The following is a 26,744-nucleotide window of genomic DNA, read 5'->3' as shown; positions in this document are numbered from 1 at the left end:
GACGCTCTCCTGTGAAGGACCTCTGTGAGCGATGCATGTGAGTTCGTCGAGATGTTTGGAGAAGTGCGCCGGTCATGTTCTTGCTTCATGCCTCACTGCAGACTTTAGGAGACCACCAGGTACAGTCGGGGTTTTCTTACACTCGCCTACCTCACGGAAACGCGTTAAAATCGACTCCTCTTGTCGCCAAATCCAGTCTATTCACGGCGACTCTCCTCGGACTCGCGACTGCAGCGGCGCCCTCGTGAACTTCCGTCGCCTTTTCACAACTTGTGTGGGAAACGGTCATTGTTTACGTTCGAGAATGGAAGCGGCTCACGCTCCAGCGGATGCGGACGCCTCGGAAAAGGCAGTAGAAACCGGCAAGCGTAAGAGCGACGAGGCGTCGTTGCCGGCTGCCCGCGGTAAGAGGCGCCGTGGAGCCGGAGGGAAGAACCTGCGACCCGGCGAGAGGTACGTCCCTCCCCCGCAGAAGCGCAACCCCGGCGTCAGCTTCAGCCCGGACGACTTTAACGAGACCAGCTACTACTTTGAAGGGGGTCTGCGGAAGGTGCGCCCCTATTATTTCGCCTTTAAAACCTACTGCAAAGGACGCTGGGTGGGGAAGAGCCTGCTGGACGTGTTCAGTACGGAGTTTCGCTGCGAATCTTTGGACTACTATCAGAGAGCGGTGAAGGAGGGTCGCATCCGGCTGAATGGCGACCCAGTGGAGGACCTGTCTGTGGTGCTGAAGGTCAGTGTGAACCTCTCTTTAGCTGCTAATTCATTCCATTTCTTTATTTTAATAGAATGTTTTCAGTGCAATTTCAGTTTAAGCAAGTCTGTTTTGTTTCTATTTTTGGATAAATAAAATAGCTTACGCTATTTCTCTGCAGAATAATGACCTCATGAAGAACACGGTGCATCGGCACGAGCCCCCGGTGGTCGGCAGCCCTCTGAGGATTTTGGTGGATGATGGCGAGGTGCTTGTACTTGACAAGCCCGCCTCCATCCCCGTCCACCCGTGCGGCCGCTTCCGACACAACTCGGTCATCTTCATCCTGGGCAAGGAGCACGGAATCTCTGCTCTGCACACGGTCCACCGACTGGACCGGCTCACCTCTGGAGTGCTGCTGTTCGCCCGGACGCTGGAGAAGTCCAAGGTCCTGGACCAGTTGGTGAGAGACAGGAAGGTGAGCCGTCAAACTTCTCAGCCCTGTTATAGCAACTTGAGTGGGATCAGGCTGACTTGGTTTTACCTGCAGCTGGAGAAGGAGTACGTGTGCCGGGTGGATGGGGAGTTTCCAGACGGGGAGCTGATCTGCGAGGAGCCCATCCTCGTGGTCTCCTTTAAAATCGGACTGTGTCGCGTCGATGCCAAAGGAAAGGAGTGCAGGACCATCTTCAACAGAATCAGTTTCAATGGGAAAACCAGTGTTGTCCGCTGTTTGCCCCTGACTGGACGCACGCACCAGATCAGGGTCCACCTTCAGTACCTGGGCTTCCCCATCGTCAATGACCCAATCTACGGGTCCTCAGCTTGGGGTCCTCACCGGGGGAAGGGCGGCCAGGTGGGAAAGAGCGACGAGGAGCTCTACCAGGCGCTGGTGCAGGAACACAAAGCGAAGGAAGGGCTTGACTTGGAGGGAGATGACATTGGGATTCCACTAGAGGGAGTTGGCGAGGTGGCAGCAGCAGAGAAGACTTTGGATCAAGAGAGCGGAGATTCACAGACAGAAGCCACTGGCTCGACATCTAATGGAGCTCAGTGTGACACAAGTGAGACTGCAGGCCGAGACCACCTGTGCAGTGAGTGCAAGCTGGTGCGGCCCGACCCAACTGAGGCAGAACTGGTCATGTATCTTCATGCTTTACGCTACAAAGGACCAGATTTTGAGTATTCGACGGATCTACCTGACTGGGCGAAGGAAGACTGGAATGATGTCTGAACTTAATGTTCCAACAGGTGCAGAAAGGCTGTGTCATGGCTGAATGGAAAAAAATAATTTATTTAATTCATGTGAATCACGTGTGTCCTTACAACCACGATGTTTGTAGATTCTTAAATCATGACATTTTTTAAAGAGCCTCAAGAACTGACTGAGTCGGCAACAAACCTTTTTTTTTTCTTTCAAATAATTGTTTCCAGTTTTAAAGAAATAAACCTGGACTGATGCTCCATTTCTATTTTGGAAAAGATGTCATGACTGTTGTTCATTTATTTTTCTTCCAGTCTTTGTTTTGACTTATTTGATTTTAACTGGACCAATTTAGATGCACTTTTGGCTCAGAGTTTCCACACTAAATTGCACATCTTCTATAACAAAAATGCAGCAAGGATTATCATGAGAAACTGTTGCTTTAAGGGGTTAAATCGAATAAGTATAATTGAACGGAAAAAAACTGAGTAATGAAGTAGCGTAGTGAATAAGGAGAAATAAATGGGATTTTACACAAGACTGAAAACAAAACAGCTTTTTATTCATCAATTAATAAAAGAAAAAATGCCATTAAATTATAAAAGAAAATACATTTTTAGATACACTTTGAGGTGAATGAATGCACTTCAGGCATTGGAAAAATGAAAATACAAATAAATATGAACACTATTTTCATTACTGTGGACATGACAAGTAGTTGCTGGTAAATAATATGTATTTCATATGTAGCTTTTTCAAACAAATTTCATTGTTGTGTTATAAAAACCTGATAGATTCATCAGAGGCAGATTTCTGTTAAAATCACACAGCAGTACTGGAGAACTGGGATGGGAGGAAACATGAAGCTGGTGAACATGCTTCATCTTTCAGCCCCGTATCATGAAGCGTCACGGACATCACCTTCTCTAAAGTCACCACAATGTAGTCCCGCACAATAAATATATTCTGGGTGTGACACAGAGACAATATTCCTCTTGGAGTCAACAGAAGTTTGGCACATCACGACTGGTACAAGAAGACACACGCTGGGTGGATATGACATCTCTGCTTGTGTAGAAAAAAAGGCCTTTTCCGCAAAGGTCTCCAAAGGCTTTAAGGTTAGCACAAGTTGTGGGTCCGACCTATGTTGAGGGAGTAAGCCCAGATACAGGAATACACTTTGCCCTTTCTCCATCAAGAATAAATTTCTATTTAGCACAATCACGCACTTCTCACAAACACCACAGACACGTATTTATGGTTCTTCAGAAGACGAACTGTACACAATTGGCAACTCGCTCTGCGACATTTAGATGACTCTTCACTGAGGCACGTCATGTTGCAAGCAACGTAACGTGTGTAGTATTGCATATTATGGAGTAGAACATTTGACAAGGTGCCGGTGAAGGCTACATCCACATCACTGTGATTTTTATCCACCATGAAGCGATACCAGAAACAAGCTTTTTGGACTCGTGTTTAGATAGCCGTTTATGTAGGTTAAGGGCCTAATCATTTTTTAATTTATTGAATAAATTTTATCGTAAACTTTACATGGATAACGGCCAAATTCAATGAGTTGTGGGCCGGATTTGGCCCCCGGGACTTGCGTTTGACACATGGTTTTCATCATGAATTGCCTTGTATTGTAGCTCCATCTAGATAGACGTGTAGTCTACTCCGTACTAAATCTGTCTTGGTTAGGGACGTGAAAACTCTATAAAAACAAAGGTTATCCTCTCACAACGTGGATGTAGCCTCAGGTACATAACAAAACATGCTCTTGCTGGGAAGTTATGGCCGTGTCATGCTGGAGCATCCATCATGCTGTCACAGCTGACTGAGTGAAGTGCAGTGCCCTAGTGTGATCCTTTGCGGCGGCGCTGCTCAGCAGTCTCGCTGCCCGTCCCTCTTGATCCAGACGTCGGGCAGGTCTGGTTTACTGTTAGGCAGAATGACCACCTCCTCGTTTTGGCCACTCCTGCTCTTTGTGGTCTCATAAACAGGTTCATTCAAAGAGAGTCTCAGCGTGTCCCGTTTGCTGTTCAGACGACCCGGTTGTAACTGAGCCTCCTCCTCGCCACGCTGGCGCGCGTCCGAAGTTCCCGGCTCGATGTCGGTGAGGCACGTTTCGTCGGAGAGACCCTCGCAGGAGCTCTGAGATAGGTGTCTCTCGTCGGTGGCTTGTTCCTCGGTGCTGAGTGACGGCAGGTCGGTGGTCTCGAGTGTGTGGCTGATGATGGTCTCCTCGATGCTTGAGGATGATGAGAATGACTTATTGGTCCATCGCTCATCAGACTGAGCCAGGCAGTTTTTACACGGCAGTTTGTCTTGGCTGACAGCTCGCTGAGAGTTCTCCCTGTACGGAGAGGAGGTCTGGAGCGCTGGAGGAGGGCAACCCGTTTGACATTGTTCACTCATCACATCTGCCTTTTCTCCATTAGCACCCATGTCTCCCTCACAGTATTCAATCTCATCCGAGAGCACCGAAGGCCTGTTGGACAGCTTGCTTGTGCATGTACTGTTGTCAAAGCTGTCGCTTAACCGATACGCCAGCGGCTGGAGCTCGTACTGCTCTGCGCCCCGACCGCCTCTCGCCGGTCTCTGCGGACACTGGTGTTTTTGGTAGAAGTAACCAGCCCCCTCTTTGTCACTGCCCCCCCTTGCTCGAGCTCTGCCAAACGCTCCGTTTACAGAGGATGACTCTTCTGAGCGAGAAGACGACACATTGTCGTTGGGATCCGACAGACACGGCAAGGTTGTCAAACCGCAGCTTTTCTGCGGCCCGAAAAAACAACACAATGACTGGAAAAAGAAGGTGGCGAAGCCACAAGCTACACACTTGACCAGGAACAGGAAAATCCCTAATTTCCTGAACAGCAGTACTGTGGCAGGCAGCATGATGATCCCCGCACCGAAGAAAGCGCTGGAAACTATTGCTACAGGACATCCGATTTTTTTGGTGGAATGGGCGACTTTCCCAATTTTATCAGAGTGTGGCGCAAAGCTGTAAGAGATGCAGTAGTTGGCAACAAAGTCAACAGACAGTCCGGCGGCTGAGGAAATGAGAAGCGCCTCCAGGCCGCTCAGTTTCCATTCTAGAAGAACCAGCAGTGCAATAGTGACAAACACACTGCCACCTACGGCTATAGTCCCAAAAAGGCTTAATAAAAAATTCCAAGTTGTCAACAGAAGCATTGCTAAGGTGACAGCCACTGACAGTCCAGCCAGGACCATGGTCTCGGAACTCAGCGACTGCTGGAGGTCAAACAGAGAGAGCTGACTGATGAGCCAGCCGTTCTCTAGCCCTTGAGGTGCTCCGGCAAGTTCTCGGTTGAACCACGCCAGAGTGTCTCTGTAGAACCGACTGGTTCTGCTGTAGTTAAAGCTGTACATGTATGTGGTCCTGAACGCCAAGACCAGAGCAGCGACACCGCCGTCTGGCTTGAAGTAGACGCCGCCATGGTGGGCTAGATGGCCTTCTGTGTACCGCTCTGCTAGCATCATACTGAGGCAGTTCTCAAAAACACTTGGGGTGTACGGAAAAGATATGTTATTGCAGCAAGAATTAAGTGGATCAGCGCTTTCTGAGCACTGTCTGGCTGATACCCAGCGGGTGAGTTCTTCAACAAGGCAAACGTCCGTCATTTCATTTTTATTCTCCAGAGAAGGCGTGTAATAGAAGCTTTGGTTTTGAACTCGCTCACAAAGGTCCTTCAACCACACCTGAGCGTCTAGATGGCTCATGTTAAAGGCTGTATCGAAAAGCAAGGAGCTGTTGCTGGTAGGGTCAAAGTGATTGCCATTGTCTGACGGTTTGATGCCCCAAACCAGCATCATCATCACGGGCTTGTCCTCTCCGCTCCTCTGCCTCTCAAACATGAACATGTGCCGGTACTCTGCGTCGTACCTCTCGAAGGGGTGACTGGAGCGAAACAGCTGCGTGGCCCGGCTTTCCAGAGTGGACAAGGTCATGCCCGGATCGATGCAAGACATGTAGGTGCCACCGACCGCTAGCACTGTGAACCAGCACACCCATATATATCTGAACTTCACCACACCCCAGGGCAGGATCTTCAGAAAAATTAGATTTGAGGTATCAGTAAGGCCTCGCTTGAGTTCTCTCGCTTTCTGCGCTAGCTTGAAGAGGCAACGCCTCCGTGAGCTTGTATCCCAGAATCCGCCAGTCTTTGTGGAGCAACACGGAGTCCATCTTTTCACCCCAAAAGGCACTGAGGATGTTTCTAAGTAGCTATATTGCAGAATAACAGAGCTTGGGAGCCATATTAGCATCAAAAGTGAGCTCATCAAAGAGGCGATTCCGAGATAAATTGAGAAACATCTGATCGCCGGAATGCTGCTGAAGTAACCGGAAAAAAACGCTGCGCTGGAGGTGACTCCTGAAGCCAGAATCAAATAGCCTACTTCCTGTAGAGCTCTGTTCAATCTCCTCTCCATTGTAGTGGAAGGGTTCTGGGATAGCTGCAAGTGCCAGAAGTCGGCGAAGATGAAAACATGATTGGAGCAACTTCCCAAGAGAATGATCGCAGCCGACAGGTTGACCAGGGGGAAGAAGGTGAGACGGAACACCACCTTGTAGAGAAAGTAGGACATAAGCAGGGATCCTGTGGTCGCTATCATACACAACACAACCAGGAAGAGGGACTGAAGGTACAGAGCCATCGTAAGGAGAAGACAGATGATCGTCAAAACCGGATATACGGAATCTCTTGCCAGGTAATATTTAAACAGCGTCTGCTTGATCCCAAAATCAATCCCAGTGATGGTTGTGTTTTTGTACGTCAGACTTTTGCCGTCAAGACTCTTCATGTACGTCTCCATCATGTGCGCCCCCTTCTCTACTGGCAGGAAAAGAAGGCTGTACTTGAGAGTTGGAATTTGGTATTCAACCGTCTGGGGGCTGAGGAAATCCTTATCAACCAGGAAGTGCAGGATTTGGAAAACAGTTTGGGATTGCTTGCAGCGGGACGGAACGGAGGAGCAGCTGCTTTGCTGTGGTCTCTGGGCGCAGGCCTCCACCAGAAGTCCCTGGTGATAGTAGGGCGCACACTTCCGGAGGAGGCTAAGGGATTCCGACACCTGAAAGAAAACAGGGCAACTGCATCAAGAATGTCAATGCTGCCCCGTGCCTTTCTGAAAACTGGATGCAACAAGGTAACCTTCAATGGAATGTGCCCAGTTGGCATCTTGAGAATCATGAACCACAGTTAGTTGGACACTGTTTTTAAATGAAAGAGATGCCTTACTATGAGTCTCTCTTCATCTTTTGCTGTGAATCAGAGTTCATGGCCTGAGGTGAAGTAGGAATGGGAATTGGAAAATAGAGAGCTTTGCCTTCTGGTTCAGATCCTATTAATAGATAGATCCACGGCTGTGATTAATAATCTTGACATCAAAGCCTATGGCTTCACGTCAAGCCCTCATTTCATCACTTTGGCGAGATAACACAATAGCCCTTCAGGAAGCTGGAGACGTTCAAAAGAAAACATGTTGGTTTGTGACACTGTAGCTCTTAGAATCCTTTAACTGTGTCAGTAAATGCGTCCATCCTTCCCTCCTTATCCAGATGGGTATAGTCTGAGCCAAGAAGCCCAGATATTCCTCTTCCTGGCTACTTCCTGATGCTCCTCCAGGAGGATTCCAAGGTGTTCCCATGCTAGCTGGCAGATGTAATCTCCCTGACATGACTGCCCTGTGGCCTCGGACATGCCTGAAGCACCTCCTCAGGGAGTTACTCAAAATGCCAGAGGCCCAAACCACCTCATCTTCTTCCTCTACATGAAGGGAAGCAGGGGTTCTACTTTGGCCTCTTCTGGATGTCTGTGCTCCTGACCCTCTTCCTTCAGCACTGCTGTCCTCTCTGTCACCACAAAGTAAATGGGTCTCGAGAAAATGAAAAGCTACCTGTTGTGATGTCAGACAGAGGCAGCAAGAGGCGTTGGTGAGGACTGCCAAGTAATTTCCCAGAGACCAGCTGGGGCAGCAGACGCCTCTAGACGGGGAGTCAGAGTCTGTTCTTACATGCTGCTGGCACAAATCTTGGAAGTGGGCCTGGGAGCGAATCTGAAACAGGTTGAAGATTTGGTTGAGGGATTGTCAAGATGGATGAGCAGGAGAGTGAGAGGAGAGTTGAAGAAGCACCAACCCTGGAGGTCTCCATCTCACACATGGCATGGATGGACTTGAGGCTCCAGAGGCTGGCGGCGTTCTCCGAACGAAACACAAGTTGGGCAAGATGATGGTCTGGACAGACAATGAGGGGAACATTCCATCATACGCCTACTGATGGTATTAATGTACTTCAGAGATACTTACTTGGAGTCTCGCAGAGGAACGTTTCTGATGACGGGTCTTCCAACAACATCCTTTTTATTCTTGAGTTTGAGGGGTCATGACTTCCGTCTTCACCAGCAGGGACACCAAAACTAGCATGGAAAGGATTCACATTTTTGCTATTAGAAAATACTTGCAACAACCAAACGAATTCCGCTGTCAGCAGAAGGCATCGGTTGATTTCAGCATACCTTTTACTGAGCTGCTGTGGAAGAGGAGACAAGACTTTTCCAGGACCAGTGTTTTCCATCAGCCTGGTCAAGCTCGACTGCCGTACCGCTATATCAGTTCCTCTTGGCTCGAAGCCCTGGAAAAATGAGCACACAAGCAGAAATGTGAGCAAAAGAGAAGGCAGGGAATAAATTCAGCCTCATTCCAACTTCTGATTTGTCTTCGCTCAACTGGATGATTACTTGGCAGAAGTTTCTGCTCCTCACCTTCACTTTTACAACATTCAATGACCCTGGGATACTTTGTTCGACTGGTTGTTTTGGGTGGGTGGCCAAGAGTCCTGCATCTGTATGACCCATAATCAACTAAGAATGATTTCCCTTCTTTGTTCCGTGCTTGTTCCGGTCGAACTGACCAGGAGAGGCTCAGAGAAGTCCGGTAGTGGTCCGATGAGCAGTCCTGCCACAGAGCATCCAAGCAGCAGCACTCCACAGCCCAGCAGCCAGGCCAACGGGTGATCCACCAGAGCCTGTGAATAACTGCAGAATAGTCCATCGTGTCAAAGACCGATCATTGTCATGTTCACAAGTGAGGGACTCACCTTCTCACCAGCCAGTAAGCTCCGCCTTCTCTGTGAGAGAGAACCATAATTCAGCAGATAGAACACCAAAACAGACTGTTTGAGGCGCACCTGACTGTCACCACGTGACGCTGCTTCTGTTTGTTCGACCCGCCTTCGTTCGACCCGTGAAGCCGGTGACACTTGACTGGACCATGATGACCAGAACTACTTCCGACACTGGCCGGTGCATCTCTGTTCTCATGGAATCCTGGGTTGCTCGGTTTCAGTGTCTTGTTAAGGCCACAGTGGGGACACCTCTTGGACTGAGGCGACTCGTAAGGTCCAGCTCGCCCACAGGGAGGAACCTTCAGTAGGAAATCAGAAAGTCAACATCTTGGCTATCTATTGGTCTGGTCCTGGATTTGAGGAACTACAGCTGAACTTTTTTTTTTCTAAAGTTCTGCTTCTCTGGACTGACAGAGCTTCTTCTTTTATCTCTAGTGGAGAGTGCAGCACTTGCAATCATGCGTGAGAGTCAGAACCTTGATCAACTGGTAGATCTTTTGTCACATCTCCTCCCCTTTGCCGACTGATATAGCTTCAACATGAGTGAAGAGGCTGCACCGATCCGCCCAAGATGGGTCAAGAAATGCCCTCTTGTTCGGCTCTTCAGCACTGTTGAGTCTTTCCAAGGTTCCAAACGGAACGGGCTAGTGAGGGAAGACGCTCTGTGATTGACTCACAAAAGAGTCAACGCTAGATTGACTCCTTCTAGTGTGCAACAAGACAAGGAATCTACTCAGATGGAGCTGGTCCTGGTGCTCATTCTATACACGATATCTTGTTTGTATTTCCTGAACACATTGAACACGGTCTCTGACTAGAATCCGGTGATGTCTGAAGTAAGCCGCTGTGGGAGGACCGTGAATGGTAATTAGAGGGTCGCATGTATCATTTAAGCTGAGATGTCTGACGCTGGATGTCGGGATGAGTCACCGTGCGTCCGTCGTACTTTGTGGTAAAGCTGACACGAGGCGGAGGGTCTGCCCAGGCTGCTGCAGCTGTCACATAGATCCACTTCTGCCTCGTCGGCGCACACGATGTCAGGAGGACACAAAGACACCGCTGGGATGTTGCTGGGTGGAAAAGAGGAGGGAAGAGATAAGCAGTCAAATACGTGGATTTTAAGTCGTCTCCCTCCTGACAAACTTCCATTAACTCTTTTTCTTGACTTTATTTTTTCCTTTTTATCCTCTAATCCTCTGTATAACGGACCGACCTGGGTGTGTGTTCGGCTGGACAGCAGTGGAGGAAACCCAATTATCCAGTCACGGTACAGATATGAGACAGAAAGGAATGAGGTTATTAACGTGCAGGTTGGTTAATGGACGGAGTGTCCAGCAGCGATAAGAGGAGTCTTTTCAGCTGGAGCTTTATGATGACGTGTATCCCCTCTTTGAAGCATTTCAGCAAACTTAAACTTTGCAGCGCTACGAGGCTGCAGCACGTTTAGCTAACCGCTGATATCATCAGCTGTAAATGTATGAGGTCTGTAATGGTGCAGCGTGGGGCGATCATTGGAATTCAAGAGAGCGCACGTTCAGCACCGAAAGAAAAAATATAGAATGAGAAAAAGCCTTGAAAGTAATAGCTGTCGGTGTTGGGGAATGTGGAGGTGCTCATGCATATCTATGGCTGTGAAACAATAGGTATAATATATTCTTGTGTGGCACTGATGTACCAAGGGTCAGGACAGAGTGTTTCCATGCCATCTGATGAATGATATCCATAGTAGGACACTGAACATTAAAGCTTTGGATCACACCTGGACAACCCGCGACTCTTCCCCAGTTTCATGCAGCTCTTCACTAAATGAGCTGCCAAACTGGCTGCGATTTTGGTCAAGTTGCTTTTGAGATGATTGTTTATTCAGGAAATAAGATGAAAAAGTAAGAGCTATTCCAGCAAAATATCAAAATATTGTTCAAAGATCAGATCCACGATCAACACGATGTACATTACTAATTCCACGTTTCACTTGTCGTTCCTTAAACTAAAGGTATGGCATGTGTTTCACCTATGGTTCACTGCTAATGGTGGTGAAGTCTGTTTAATTCAGTGGAGTGAAGATGAGACGCTCCAGTCTGCAGCGTCGCTCACACACAAACACCGGGGCCACGTTATTGGTGGCATGAGCCACGTAAAACACACACATTTTTCAGCACACATTTCTATCTACGCCGCTTGATATTTCCAGGAGGATCACAGTAAAATGTATGAATTTTAAAAATTCATGCACAAGAGACTTAAGCCGTAAGCGAACCATCAACCTTGTGACACACAGGGATGTGCTTTAACCGCTATACTGCAGCTAAGTCACGTGACCAGCTGTTCAGGTGAGCAGCATGTGGCTCTTTTCAGCAACACAGTAAAACAGTGTGTCTCTCAGCCTCTGACTGGTTGGCCACCCCTCCTATAGATGGTGGCCCAAATTAAACTTAGTATTAATGCTAATAGTGAGACACATGGAGATAGCATTGTTTGAGCTTTGTCATTCAACCTAATAGTTGTCAACAAGAGATGCAACTGTTGTTCTTATTTTGCTTTTTTATCGTATAGTTTTCCTTGCACCCACGAACAGACTGACAGTCCTTCTCCAGTCCTTCCGTTCGTGCTGTCCCCTCTTCCACATGCTTGTTTTTCCACAGAAGCCAGTAAGCAACCGCACTTCCTGTCGCCATCGCCATGGCGACGGAGTAAGTCAACAGATGTCTGATGACCTCCCAGGAGTTGTCTCTGCTTCCTTTTAATAACCGCGGTGTCCTGTTGATTTGTCTGCGGCAGCGTGGATCGTACAGTCGACTGACACCGCAGCTGAAAACATGTCATTTGATATCAGTAATAAATAGCTGCCAGGACACGCAGAGGCTGGTAATCACATGGCTGCGTGTCGTCGACGCATTTGTCCTGATTAATATCCGGGAGACAGTGAGCAACTCTCCTGCTGGAAAACAGCCTCCTCGCCAGGCGTTTTGCCACAGATTCCAACATTAGACCTTTCATCACCTGCAGCTGCAATTCGACTTTGAATGGTATTAATAATTCAGCTCTTGAACTTGTGTCTGTTAAGAGCGCGCTCACTGCTGCTGAGGTGAATGTGACACGACTTTCGCTGTGAAGCCGGTTAAAAGTATGATGATAAACCAAGCCGATGTGATGGAGCTGGAAACAGACTGGAGAGCAGGTTGTTGATGTGTCATGCAACATGCTGTTTGGCACAGATCAGTTGCATTATTAATCATGTTTCATGCAGACGCTGCTGCAGAAGCTTCTTTTGAAGACAAAACTCGCTTTGAACATCATCTGTTTTTGAGCTGTTGAAAACCATCATAAATCTGTTGAGGTCCTTCTCTCTCCTGCTGTGTATGTGTGTGTTTTATAAACCATGTATTCTTCTGTATTTTTCTGCTTTGTGCCATATCAATATCTTTAATTCATTTTCTCCTATTGTGATCGTGACCGTTTTAGACTGTGGGAGGAAATCAGAGTGGCCGCCGAGCATCGTGAGATCATGCAAACATTCGCTGAACCCGAGCTGGACTCAAACCTGTGACCCCGCAGCACTAACCACCAAAATATACATTGTTTTAAATGAATCAAATTTAGTAAACATTTGTTCGCAAAATATCACTTTCAATCGTTATGTTGCAAGTATAAATAATTGCGACCACGAGTGTGTGTGTTTAAGCATATTAAGTCTTAATAAACGAGTTTTTGGCGTCCAAAGTTAGACAAACTTTTCTGTAAACGCGGAGTAATGCGGATTGATTATCTTGTGTTCTACTGATTTTAAATCGCTGTGAAATAAAAGTAGTATTGTTTTCCAATAAGACGATTTAGCCTCCTGAAGTGTTGGCGGTTTCCAGTCAGACCGTGCAGAAACCTGTCGTCAGCCCTCCACCAGGGGGTGAAAATGCCGCTATTTAGGCTGAATCGTGGATACATTTGTGGAATTCGCTCAATAAATACGAGTGACTAAAGAGGCTAACCCACCTCGGACCAGCCTCCGGGACCCCTCCATCATCCGTGGGAGACTCGTCCATCAGGATGGCCTCGGCGGTGGACCCGGCGTCCATGTCCGCAGCTTCCAGCTCCAGAACTCGATGAACCCGCCGATGTGAGACCATTCAAGCCAGAACCACGGCTGTGGTGGTCCACGCGGCGATGCTGCGGCAGCGTCGCCGGCGATGTTCGGGTTAATCTGCCCCGAGTCGGGCGCTGATTGGCGGATCCGCGCTGATGTTGCTGCTGCTGCTGCCGGCTCCGCGGCCAACAGGATCCGGTACCTGGGCTGGGCAGATGGCACCGTTTCATGTGAGCACTGAAGGTCCACAGACGGGGGTCTGTTTTACATCAAAGCCGTAACATAATAAGCAACGATAGCGACCTTCGGGCTCAAGCAAATGATTTTGAATTATTGTTAAATCATAATGGTGAACGTCACTTTTATAATATTTACTATCAAAAAAATGACTATAAAAATATGTACTGCCTCGCACGATTTCGAGGTGAGCCATTTGTTAATAAAAGAAGTGAGTGGAAGCGACTAGATTTCATAAATAAAACGCTGCAATATATGTAACGAATAGAAGTCCAAATGATAATCCCACTTTTTTCCTCTAGGTGGCACCAAAAGTTAACTTCTGAACAGCCGCTAACAGCGCGTGTCTTAAAGCAGTTGCCCTCGAACCCCCGCCACGAAAGACGCTTGATGCTGTTCCAGCAATTTGAACTAAATTGCTTTCTTTGCTTTATCTAGTGCCAATTTAAGAAGAGCGCTTGGTTTTTGTTGTCGTTTCTGGATGTTTGCCTCCTTGATTCATGTCGGTCCAAAAAGCTGGTTTCAGAATATCAAAGCTTGTGTCTTAATGGAGCGCAGTCATCCGCCAGACACTCTGAGTGGAGCTGCTGCACATTAAACACCTGATGCTTCATGTTTGTCTCATGACTGTCAATGGCTGTTTTTGTTTATGACGCTTCACACAGATGAAAACAAAGTAAACTATCGACCAAACTGGAGCTCTAAAATCGCTGCATTCAGCAGTTCCTACTGGAGCAAATACTGAAGCGATTCTCCAGCAGAGAGTAAGGAGGCAGTGAATAATGGTTACTGCGAGACGGGCAAAGACATGTTTTGGAGGGCAGCATCTCGGTGACGTGACCTATTTATATCCAGTCTGTCAACAGTGTTTGGTAAGTGATCCATACATGTGCAGACAGGGCGGCTTGTCTCCTGACTGACGGTGGAGATAAAGCTGCTGCTTGACTGTACACACACACTGTGATCCGGACACAAACAGATAAATATGTTTTGGTCTCATTTATCTTGCCGAGTGGCTCTGGAGGGGGTGAGGAGCGGCTGCAGACACTGATTAACTCGCCCTGGTTTGCCGCTCACCCACTCACGCAGAGAACCAGAAACACACACTCAACCCAGAGCAGATAAGGAGGGGTCAGCCATGCTGCTTTCCTCTTCCAGCGAGCACCGATTTGAGGCTTCATTAGAGCTCCAATGTGGCCTTAAAATACAACCATAGTCAGATGGCGGCAGCGTCTGGTGGGAACTGCATCGGAGAGAATGTGAAGAAACAGTTTCTCAGTGGCAGGTTTCATGGTTCTGCTCTGAGTCTGGGACTGCTTCTGCATGTCAAGCCTGTGGATCATGTCAAAGCCAGTCCCACCACTCACCCTGCAAGTCCCATAATGCACTGCAACAGCTGAAGCATGACGTCAACAAGCTTACGGTTCAAATTAGATTTGCATTCTTAGTTAAACAGGGTTTGTTTCTGATAATAAACACATGTAAATGAAGTTTGACGACTTCATTAGACTTTGTGTTGCCCCACGCTGTGAGTTTGACACCTCGGCCTTAGACATTAGTGAAGAATGAAAGGGCTCCATCTGTAGCTTGGAATCAACTTAATTCAATATGACTTTAAAGGCAAACATATTTCTAGAGAGTCTATGTGAACTAATGAAAATAAAAGAGATTTGTCTCTGCAATTCGATTGATTCATGGTCCTCTAACTTTGCCTTAGTTTGAAGAGGTCAGGAACGAACTTTCATGTAACTTTTTTAAGTTAGTTTTTTAACTAACTTAAAAAAGTTAAGTGAAAAAATAATAATTTCTGCTCGCTTTTTGCTAACTTTGCCTGTCAGTCACTTTATACAACACAATATGATGTGATTTTTATGTACTTTAAGTTAATATTGAATTTAAATTCAGGCTTTCTGCTTATCTTTAAAACTCTTGTCGACCACATCAAATAAGTTGGTGGGTCAGATTTGGCCCTCGTGCCTTTAGTTTGACCTAATGGGTGGGCAGCTCTGGTTTTATTTATATTTTTAACAGTATAATCCAGCTACAATATTTAAAAGATACGTCGGTCCAAACATGTTTACCGGTATATTAAATGACAACTCTGAAAGCGGGATCTGCTGCGCTCTAGTGGACAACTGTGACTATTTCGAGGTGAAGTTTTTCATGTCAAGTTGTATGTTCTAGAAGTGCGTTTTGACGTAAGAGAAAGTTGTATCGCGTCAAAAACGCGAGAGCGCGCACATGGAGTGGCAGCCAAACTCTCGCGCTGGCTCGGTCCGTGGGTGTAAAGTTACGCGCAGGAGCAGCAGCAGCGGCAGCAGGACACACCTCCGGAGGAGGTTCCAGGAGGCGGACGCGCGGCTCTGATTGCTCCCACACAACCTTCCACTCTCGGCCGGCGGCGGCGGCTCTCTGGCGTGGGTGTCCGTGATGGGCAGCTCGGTTCGCGCGGCTGCCCTCCTGGCTCTGCTGGTGCTGTCCATCCTGCTGTCGCTGTTGATCAGCAGCCTTCAGCAGTTCGGATCCAAAACATCGCGCTTTTCCAACGCGCCCAGTGATGAAGAGAAGAAGTCGCTGTTGAACCAGCAACTGAACGCGAGGCGCAGCGAGATTCTACCGCTTCTACCTCATGACTTCCAAACTTTTCATCCGGACCTGGACCCCGAGGTGGAAGCGCGGCTGTGGACCGAGCTCGCGCGTGGCTCCTCGGCGACCTTAGGTTGCGGCTCTCTGGTGGACATGCAGGCTCAAGAGGTCCTCGGCTCTGGTTACACCAAGCTGGTGGTGAAAGTGAGTCTGGCCGGGGGTCAACCCGCGGCTCTGAAGCTGGTCAACGAGAAGGGCATCGACATGGGCAAGTGTTTGGAGGAGTTCCAGGACCCGCACGGCTGCAGAGAGCTGGTGTCCTACAAGCTGAAGAAGGAGATGGTTCTGTTCCAGAGACTGCAGCATCCAAACATCATCCAGGTAAAGTGTCACTCTGGCGTTCAGAACCTCATATGTCACTGACTTGATCACGTTTCCCTTTGTCCGCCTCTGCATGAGCAGACAGCAGGACCTTGTAATTAAATTAAAATCGCTGACCCCGCTCTGACCTTTGGGGTCCAGTTGTGCAGCTGCAGACAATAAGCTCTCTGTCTTTCCTCTCTGTCACCGGTGGCTTCTGGAATAACAACTTTATAGAGTAAAACTTAGACATCATACATGTCATGTGACTTCCTCTTAAGCCAAACAGCTTTAAAGTTGTTGTATTTATTTGGTGGGTCACAAGACGCTAAATCACAAGCTCAAAACATGTCTTTTGAGGCGTAGAAGTGCGGTAGATGGATTCATTTCTTAGCTGTTTTTAAGCTCTTTTTTAGCCGCCACTTGCGTTATTAATATTAAAATAGTTCTCACTGTTAAAGTCTACTAACATTGCTGTTTAGCAACAAGTGAGACGAGGAGAGTGAGTGTACCTTTTCTCCAGACTGGACGACTCAGCATTTCGGTCATCCAGGCGATCGGGCCTGAAAGGTCTTAACGGTGTTTTTAAAGTCCTAATGGGGCCTGTAAAACTGAGTACAATTTCTGTGGGGGGGGGAAGAAACAGTCATCGCTCTGTTGCAGAGAGTCAGTCAGTCCAGATTTTTGGTGAATCGAAGTGGAATTCTGTGAATTGCAGAAATGAGTTCTGCGTCAGAAATGTTCAGTTGGGCTCAGGCAAAAACAAATCATGCGGCCGGAATGTGAAAAGAAAGTCAGTTCCTGACCGTTAAATCTGGTTTTCTGTTGCTTTATTTAGCTGTCTGAGGCTCTACACTCGAGAAATTCAACTCATTTTCATGTTCTGTCTGTCAACGCAGCTCAAGGGTCACTGCTCAGGAGAAGCAGGAGGAAGAGTGACGGTCATTCTGGAGCAGGGGAACCCTCTCCAGATGATCCAGCTGCTGCAGAGTCCCTGGGAGGACCGATTCAGGGTGAGTCCGATCATTCGCCACACTTTTCAGCTGTTGCTGCACATTTCCGACACTGGAGTCTCAGCCACGCACACACATATAGAGCTCAGCCGTCACTGTTGGCAGAAGAGACGAGGGATGAAAGATGAGAGGGCGGACATGTGAGACTTGTGGAGGTCGGACATCTGCCCCTCGCTCTGTTTGATCGGGACGTGTCGGAATGGAGATGGATCCTGGAGCTAATCCTCTGCAGACTGGGAATGTCGTCTTATCGCACAAAAGAGACACACACACACTCAGACCCGCATGGCAGGTTTGCTCACAGCAGGGGGCAGAACTGGACTCCAACCGCAGGGATCCCAGATTCCTGTGTGGAAATTCCGAACCTCCTCTGGAAGCACATGTACGCTCCATCACACTGTAGGTGGTGGGACAGATTGTCACCCCATTCATCAGTGGAGGCAGAGCAGCTACAACAAACCAAAGCCACATGAGCCCGAACGCCATGGTTCCCAGTCGAGATGAGCGTCCTGCAGACCGTTGAATCCACCTCTGTGTCCAGCCCAGTTCTTGAGCTCTCAAAAATGATTTACTTAGATTCCCAGTTACCAAGAACATTTTTAAGTCCAAAATGTGGAGAACTAGTACCTCAAAAACAGGACTAGTACCTCACATTTGGATTGTCATTAATTTAATAGTGAAATATATTTCCTTGTTGCTTGATGCATACTTTATAAAAATTAAAGTGTAATTTCTTATATAAAATAATCCACACGATCAGGCTTTTTCAAGGACACTGTCTCTTTAAATGATACCACAGACAGCGGATCACTCAAACCCAAGTAGCGCGTTCCCTAGCTAGTTCCCACACTGATTTAATTTGATAGGATCCATGCCAGCCAAAAATACAGAATAGATAGAGTAACTGTTGGCATTATATATAGAATAATATTTGGGGGACGTTTTTATGACTGGGAAACGTTTCATGTTTTGAAATAAGTATGTTTTACGTTACAACTGTGTTGATTATTGGGTGCTAAATAACGTGGCACCTTGGTCCCAATATTTTCGTCTTTCTGTATCATTTTCTTTCTGTGAATTTCGTGGACAAGATGCATCATAACAAACCAGATATGATCCTGGCTGGATCATGCCTGAATGTGCTGTATAAGTCGGGTCCTGAGAAATAGTTGTCTCATTTATTTCCCTCTTGTCTTGTCAGAGTATCATTTCACGGTCATTGTGCCGCTGCTAAACAGTGGCTGGCGTTCTCCCCCGAGCAGAGCGGCCTCTTCCAGTTTCAGCAAGCGTCGCATCTGCACCGCTCCGGTATAATCCCGGGGTGTTGTGTTTCACCGGCCCCCTGCTTTCACAGCGCTTTCAATACCACCAAACCTGGTCCAAGAGACACTGAGCATTACCTAACTGCACAGCTATGTCTGTCCTGTGACAGCTCACTTCATGCTCTGTCAGAGGCAGCGAATGCCTCTACTGCGCGTTTGCATTCTGCTCCATAACAGGATTTTAAATGGGAATTACATAGTAAGTACAATAAAATAGGGCTGCACCAACTAGGCCGAATATTTATTTATTTAAGATGCTATATATATTTATCCATGATGACGAATGTTATCGCTCTTTAAAATTTTACATCGCGATATAAAAATAACAAAATAAAGCATTTATCCGGAAAATCACCCAAATTGTTGTGATGCTGCGAGAACCGAGTTGCAGTTCGGAACGTGTGCACCCACGTACTTGGTGTTAAAACAAGACACTTGGCGTCAAATCACCGCGCTGAATTTGAGAGCTACCAAGAGGCTAACAAACGGTAACTGGAGCTAGCCACAGGCGGAACCAATGCTAATGGTCCTTATTGTTTTGGACAAGCAGGCGAGTTCTATTGTTGAAGACCATTGATGATCAATGAAAAGGGAATACATTTTATATTACACACTTGTTATTTATTTGCTTTAAATGTTGTTTTCTATATGGTGTTGTGCAGTATTATTGAAAACTCTGCAAGAAAGTGGAGCTCAAAATTCTTTTTTCCTCTCAGGTGTGTCTGGACCTGGCCCGGCTGCTCCACTTCCTGTCTCGGTCTCCGCTGGGGTCGGTGGCTCTGCTGGACTTCCAGCCTCGCCAGTTTGTCACAGTGTCCGGTTCCCTGAAGCTCACAGACCTGGACGACGCGAGCGCCAGAGAGACGACGTGTCGCACCGACGCCGACTGCCTGCTGCAGTTTCCGCACAGGAATTTCACCCTGCCCTGCTCGGCACGAGGCATGTGCGAGGGTCTGAACGAGAAGATGAACATTTACAACGCCTACAGGTGGGAAACGTCACCGGCCTGTGATGGACGAATGGGATCTTAAATGTACGCTCACCTGACACCTCAAATGTGGCGCACAGCTAGAAATGAACAGAATGAAATATGAGTTTCTGCTCTTGAACGGGTCTTTTGAGATTTTTGACAGTTTTACAGGCTGTTTGTTTTAGCGCCGCTGTGAGATTCGTCTGTGGGAACGGAGTGACGGGGCTGCTCTCCCTCCCTCCTTCCCTCCCTCTCTCTCTCTCTGAATGAATTGTTCTCGCTTGTTTCCAGGTATTTCTTCACCTACCTGCTGCCTCACCAGGCCCCGCCCGGACTCACACACCTGGTGGACCAAATCATGAACTCCACAGGTGAGGACAGGCGATGTTTTAACATGACAGCTATAGAAGATCAGACAGAGAATCGCTCCATTATTCAGCTCATGTAATGACACGTTCGCTCAGCAGCTCTTCATTTAACCAGGTGTTTTAGAACATACTGAAGCGCGTCGGATCAAACATCTGAAGAAAACTATTAGCTTCCCGTGTTTGTAACGAAGAATCATGGCAGTGGAACTTTCATTATTCATTTTTGTTCCGGGGTTTCTGTCGCCTGGGGGGCGGAGCGGGGTCTCTCTGTGCCATAAATAGCTGGGACCAAGTCTCGTGCCTGGTGACCCGAGCTCACTGGGCAGACACTGGATTAACCCTTGACTGACGACTGGATTACCGATGCAGACTTTTCATTACCGTAACCCCTCAAACGTTCCCCCCTCATCTCCAGGTTTAAAAAAAAACGGCAAAGAAATGTGGCTTTGGGCTCGTATAATATTCATTACGGTAGACGTTTAAGCCCTGTTGAAGCCCTATGCTGGCGCATCTGATCGTAGAGTTTGTTTTAGATTAAACTGACTGGCACCTGTCAATCATTGACATGGGACACGCCCCCACTTGCCGAGCAGACAGCGAGCGGCGCGTGGGAGGAAATAAATCACTCGTCAGTGAGAGCATGAAACCTGCATGCACTGCTGTTGCAACACGTCTAAGTGGTCATGTGACCACAAAATATCATGGAAATTCAGAGACATGACTCAAGTATTCTTTCCTGTGTGGTGTAGTTGTTTCCATTGAGTTCATGATTTTGCTTGGTTCAAATCCTGGTCAACTACATTGTTGATCATTTTTTTGCCGAAACCCTGCTGCATTTTGTGAGTCTCACTTGAAATGCAAAAAGCAATATTTAACTTGGCTTTCAAGTCGCACCACACCAGCTAAAAAACACCTTTGTGTTGCGCTTAACACTTGAAAAACGGTCTGTTTGAATGAACGTATGGAATATTTATTTCAATTCTGTGACACATTACAGATAAATTACAGACATTTCAAACGTTACTTGACATATTATGTGACAGTTTTGTAACTATTATATCATTTAGCTTAGCTACTGCTTAGCTTCGCTTCACTTAACAAAACTTTTTTGTGAATATTAACTTCAATTCTCTGATACATTGCAGATAAATTACAGACATTACAAGCGATACTTGACATAATATGTTACAGTTTTGTAACTATTATGTTGTGTAGCTTAGCTACTACTTAGCTTAGCTTCACTTAACTATGTTTTTTGCAGATAAATTGCAGACATTTCAAACGTTACTTCACATATTATGACTGTTGTAAGGATTATATCACTTAGCTTAGCTTCACTCAACACTTACAGAAATGTATGTAATCGAGTTGCCAAGGAAAAAAAAACAAAAACACTTCACATTTTTAACTATTCTACAGCAACAAAATCAAAATATTGAGAGGTTTCCTCTTTATCTCCTTAAATACGACGGTGACGGGTTGAAATCAGGAAACAACATGTCATGTTTGAAATGCTCACTTTAACAAGATGAAAGCCAAGCTTTATAAAATGGTGTTTTTGTACCTCATTTTCATCGAATCCGCTCACGTCCGTGGGCTGCAGCCAAATTGAACGTAATTGTGTTTGTGCAGGGGAGCTGAAAGCTGATATCAACCAGACACTGGAGGCCTTTGAACGCATCCTGCTCCTCTACCAGTCTGGCCTGCACCTGGACAACCTGCCTCCATCTATAACCAAAGGTAAAAGCACCAACACTGGGCTCCTTTGTCTTTTTTCCTTTCTGACCCTTTTTGATCCGCGTTCTCAGACGGTCTACGACTCCTGTTTTCATTTTGTATCTGTGGCAAAATGAAAGCTTTTTTGGAGGGGTTGTCGGCGTTAGCGCGGTGTGTTTTGACAGGTTTATTAGGCAGCTGGAATGAGAGCACAAAACCAACAGAGCGGGATTAATGCTGCATGTCTCTGGCTCAGAAAGCACGGCCCGTGTTCATTTAAAAAAACACTGTCGGGATTGAAGACTTCTGCCTTTCAGGAAGTGCTCGATGTGCGAAAGCTTAAGCCCGATTTTAAGTAAATACGGAACATTCCAGCTAACAGGCTCAGTCGTTTCACGCCATATATAGTGATTTCTACAGACACGTTTTGTCTGCGTCAGTCTTAAACACTTTCCTTCCCTGGTCTGTTTAACCTCCCTGCTCCACTCCTCGATGAAATATTAATAACAGAAAGACTGGCCGCGTTCCTGCGGCGAAGCCTTCCGTCCCCCAGATGCCGGACTGTTTATATAGCAGCACTTTGCGAATTCAATCACAGATTCAGGGCAAAGAGGCCACAGGCGCTGGAGCCGACACCAGAGGGGAATGTTTCAGCTTAACAAGGAGGTGCCATGAGGCGCTCCACCCTGCTGCTGATCCTCCGGTGATAAGACGGACAAAAATGTTTGTGCATATTTTTCAACATATTCCCGAGTTAGCCAGGAAGAGGAGCCCTCGGTTTTCAGGACCATTTAAGCGAGTTATCTTGGCTACTAGAGTTGTATTTACTGAATGCTATTTAAAAGTATTTATTAATATCAGTTGCTTCTAAAAAAATCTTTAAATTTTCTAGTTGACAGTCTTTGGTGGTAAATAAATACGTTGAAAAACAATAGTTCTGAATTCTTTTTGTGATTTTATTGTGGTTCTTCTGAGAAATGTAACGCATTAGCAGCTAGCTTCTTTGTGCTAGCTGTGAAGGGTTATGTAAATGTTTACTTTTCTCACATGACCTATTTGCAATGCTAAAATGGATGTCATGCATATCGGAAACTTGCTATGTTATTTGAAATGCACTTAGCTCAGTGACGCTAAAGTTGAGAACGGTTTTCAAAGAAGCTGCTTTTGCTAGCGAAACGCATGTTCCATTTTGTCTTGTTTGTGAGTCCCAGCTATGCTTATGTGTTGCTAAGAGTGTGTTCTGTGCAGTTTAAATAGGCCTGAAAAGGGGGCTGAAATAGATTTTTTTAGATCTTAATTAATCGCGCTAAAGCAGCAGTTAACTCACGATTAGTCACAAATTAATCGCATTTTATATATGTTTTATATGCAACTTATAGGAAGCTTTTATCAACACAAGAATGGCCAATAATGTTTACAATGTTTTTGAGCATTGTTAACAGGTTATTCTGAAGCATGTTCTTGACAGTATCTGTTCTGTTGGGTTGTTGTTGTAAACAAATGAGGATAACATTATTGTTGTACTTGGGACAGATGATTAATTTTGCGATTAAGCGCAAGTTAACTCTGCTTTTGTGTGATTTATCATGAAATTTTCTTTGTTTTTTTGACAGTCCTAATGTTAAGGACTTTATATATGTATTTCTGTGGCATAAGCCTGTTTGTCAACCAGAGTGCAGCTTCAGATAATGAAGGAATGATGGCGACAACAGTTGTGCCGAGCTTGCGTTCCTACAAACCACCCAACCTCCGCACAATAGGAAAGAAAACAGTATTCCATCTGAAAATGTAAGCCAAGATGACCTCAGCCTGATGATGTATGTGTGCAAAAGAAAGACGCTCAGCCGTTCCAAAGTCTTCAAATCACTGACAGATGTAGATACAGAAGTAGCCAGCTCACCGCTGAGCTCATCCTACAGAGTGTTATCAGCATGTCAGTTGGAATGGGAATATAAAATGTCGGCGTATATGAGCCGCTGTGTTTGGCTTGGACTCTGAAAGGAGCTCTGTTTTGCCGCCCTGTTAAACACAAAGAGCCTCATATTTATACTCGTCTGTAGCCCCTCAACCCTTTTAGCTCCACTGTAGGCCCCGATTTATCTCCCCTGAGAAGGATCCTAAACACTCCTGCTCCTTGTTTCCGTTCTCAAACCCAGAAGGCAGATCCTAGTGTCTCCCAGCTCTCAACAATAACCCCCACTCACACACGCTGCGGGCCCTGCCATTTATAAAAGGTTAAGTTTGTCGCTGTGCGCCTCGTCCGTCTCGACTAACAGACCCGGCTTTTGTCCGTGTGTGTGTGTGTGTGTGTGTGTGTGTGTGTGTGTGTGTGTGTGTGTGTGTGTGTGTGTGTGTGTGTGTTGGATTCCCTCTGGTGGCTAATATGAAGCAGATGATTTAAGCCCGGGAGAAGAATTATGATGATGAATGTTACTCATTCGCTCAGGAGGTAGAGAGCTAAAAGCTCTTTAGCTACGCGACAAGTTATGGACTTGTCAAATGCGAACACTTTTTTTGAACTGTTTATTTTCCCACCACTGCCTCTGAGCCAAGACTGTTTTTGGTTAAGTCTTAAGATGAGGTTTTATAATGATGAACTGATGGAAAAAGTGGATTTTGGTGTAATATTTCTCTTAGTTGGTGAGCTACAGCGCCAACATCTACTCTGTTGTTTCATAGTTGGACACCACTAACCCTTGCCTGAGTTACCACTAGTTTATTATCAATACATGTGAGGTGTGTTTTGATTCTTCGTGTTCACATGATGGAAGGATTTGAGATGTAAACAGGCCTGTGGCTGGACATCCGTCATTAAAGCGTCTTCATCTTCCATCTAGATTACACAGTGATGCGAGGAATGGCGACGTCTGGGAATGTGGAGTATCGCTGCTGGCCTTCCTACAGCCAGCAGGGCTGCGTGCTGTCGGTCCACAGCGCCAAAGAGGCTGCGCACATATGCAACTCACACTCTCAGTGCACCAGCTTCACCCTGAGCGGACAGAAGACGTGGACAGGTCAGTCAAATGCGCCCAATATATCGTAATCTGAGAGTGTTTTTATGGAATCCCAGACTGTGGAAAGGTTGTCACTGAAAAAGGAAAGGATTTAACCAACATTAATGAACACGTTTCTAGTTGTCTTTTTGTTTATCTTCAGTCATGTTGTCATGTCACATTTGAACCTTGAGGCTGGACAAGTAGAAGCCAAGCAGAGTTCACTGCTTCCTTGAGCTCAGTACTGTGTCAAGAACAGGTCCATAAAGTCACTAAAGAAGGAAATGCTGGATATTGCATGCATGATGCAACTGTTCTGCCAGTGCTGAGGTGAAAGTGGGCACTTAAAGGGGCTACATTATGTTTTGTGAGGAGCTGAAGTGTTAACTGGGTGAGAAAACGTGAAAAATAGGGCATGTTCTGAAAAACAAGATCAAATGCTGCCAGTAACTGTCGAATTATTATGAACAATTCAGTGGAAAAATAATATTTAAATATATTTTTTTATATAGTGTTCAATTTATATGAAGATTGTCAATATGTATCATAAAAATCAGAAGATTTTTTGTTAATATCTTGGTAAAAGAACAATAGAAAGATATAAACATTCAGTTGTTCCTAACAGGCACTGGGCACCTAGAGACAACCACTCACACACTCACAGTTTTGAGTACTCACTCAACCTCTGGTTTTGGCATGTGGGAGGAAATCAGAGTGCTGAGAGTAAACCCACACAAGCAGGGAGAGCAGACAAACATTTTAGGATGACTTTTTAGAAAACCATGATTCAATTAAAGCAGGAATATGAGTGTTGTAAAGTGACACAAAGTCTCACAGACATTAAAAGAAAATGCCTGAAAACAAGTCATTAAAATGGCATTGAATCATTTTTAAAAGTGGGTCGTACTTTCACTCTGACTTTATGGGTGTCGCGTGCGTTGAACAAACCAACTCAGCATCTTTGTCGCTCAACATTTCCCAAAGCTTTAAACCTATCCAGCAAGTCCGGACCTGTCTCTGACTGACTTGTCATCCGTTTGCAGGTCGACTGCTCGCGTCCTTCAGGAGCAACTTCAGTCAGCTGGTGTCGGACGACTCGTCGGACGTGTACGTGAGGCAGAGGAAGTTGTGAGAGGAGAGGTCGGCAGTGAGACCATATGTCGTCATGGCCTCCTCCTCCTCGGCAGCTCTAGCTGGACGCAGAGGACATTTGAAGTGAGGCTAGTGAATGTGATGTATTTATGGGGCTTCTGCTCGCTGACTGTTTGATGTCCCTGCCAGCCCACCGCTTTTGCCAACTAGCATTTAAAGGGATTTCCCTTCAGGTACAATTAAGGGGGGAGAGCCTTGTGGTCTCGACATGCTTCTCTCCCGCCTCTACCTTGTCTTTATCCACCATGTTTTTGTAGCGAGGCCTGGTCCCTGTGGTCGAAGTCGCAAGAACCGCCGCCGTGGATCAAAGCGAAACCAAGCTCTTATGCAAATACACTTTTATGTTAACAGTCTGTTGTTGTTCCTGTTCCGCCGTGTTTTTCGGGCTTAAGCTCACGAGACTCTGGCAATGCATGAGCAGAGGTGACTGAAACCATTCCAGAACTCTTTTTTTTTTCCTTTTTTTACTTAACTGTGCATTGTTGTTTATGTGCACCTTGTGGGTGAAACCTCCTTATTTTCAATGAAAAATGTTTGATACGTCACATGCTTTAACTGTACAGTCAAAGTGTCATTTTATAAATGTTTTGTTTCCACCTTTCTGAGTTGCGTTCTTTTATCAAAGGTACTTGACCGTACAATGTTTCTCTATCTGTGCTGTTATAACGGTACTTTCATCAGCATGCATGGCTTCAAGTTCGACTTCTTCAGAGCAAGATAAAAATTTTGCATTTTTAAAAATACTGTTAACATTTATTTGATTTTTTTTTAAATTATTTGTTTTTTCCGTAAAATAAAATTATTAAAATGAATAAAAAAGAATAGGCTTCATAAAACAATTGAATCACTGAAGTCTAAGTCAATCTCAGAGAGAACCAGAAACAAGTTTCCTGTTCTT

The 26,744-nt window shown here is 46.1% G+C and overlaps 3 protein-coding genes across 4 annotated transcripts; 2 read left to right on the top strand and 1 right to left on the bottom strand.

Annotated features, from left to right (window-relative positions):
• The first annotated feature begins 17 nt into the window (after positions 1-17).
• On the top strand, positions 18-4,550 carry rpusd2 (RNA pseudouridine synthase domain containing 2). Its single transcript, XM_053845919.1, has 3 exons — positions 18-733; positions 876-1,172; positions 1,245-4,550. The coding sequence occupies exons 1-3, from the start codon at positions 32-34 to the stop codon at positions 1,926-1,928; spliced, it is 1,683 nt and encodes a 560-aa protein (XP_053701894.1). The 5' UTR covers positions 18-31; the 3' UTR covers positions 1,929-4,550.
• On the bottom strand, positions 2,457-13,155 carry disp2 (dispatched homolog 2 (Drosophila)). Of its 2 annotated transcripts, none has more exons than XM_053845918.1 (10): positions 13,039-13,155; positions 9,982-10,121; positions 9,115-9,350; positions 9,025-9,054; positions 8,839-8,962; positions 8,444-8,559; positions 8,235-8,344; positions 8,065-8,162; positions 7,824-7,982; positions 2,457-6,998 (listed from the first exon to the last, which is right to left on the bottom strand). In XM_053845918.1, exons 1-10 carry the CDS (start codon positions 13,067-13,069, stop codon positions 3,786-3,788), a joined length of 4,257 nt encoding a protein of 1,418 aa, XP_053701893.1. In that variant the 5' UTR covers positions 13,070-13,155; the 3' UTR covers positions 2,457-3,785. The 2 variants fall into 2 exon arrangements, with proteins under 2 accessions (XP_053701893.1, XP_053701892.1); XM_053845917.1 differs by having other exon boundaries at positions 9,998-10,121; positions 13,039-13,149.
• A 2,534-nt stretch (positions 13,156-15,689) lies between these two features.
• On the top strand, positions 15,690-26,437 carry pkdccb (protein kinase domain containing, cytoplasmic b). Its single transcript, XM_053845266.1, has 7 exons — positions 15,690-16,333; positions 17,212-17,325; positions 19,364-19,635; positions 19,909-19,988; positions 21,618-21,725; positions 24,539-24,715; positions 25,738-26,437. The coding sequence occupies exons 1-7, from the start codon at positions 15,797-15,799 to the stop codon at positions 25,824-25,826; spliced, it is 1,377 nt and encodes a 458-aa protein (XP_053701241.1). The 5' UTR covers positions 15,690-15,796; the 3' UTR covers positions 25,827-26,437.
• Positions 26,438-26,744: the final 307 nt, after the last annotated feature.

This window comes from Synchiropus splendidus, chromosome 16 (genome assembly GCF_027744825.2).
Source record: "Synchiropus splendidus isolate RoL2022-P1 chromosome 16, RoL_Sspl_1.0, whole genome shotgun sequence".
Classification (NCBI taxonomy): Eukaryota; Metazoa; Chordata; class Actinopteri; order Syngnathiformes; family Callionymidae; genus Synchiropus; species Synchiropus splendidus.
Note: the sequence above shows the minus strand (reverse complement) of the source record. Positions and strands in the feature narration are given on the sequence as shown.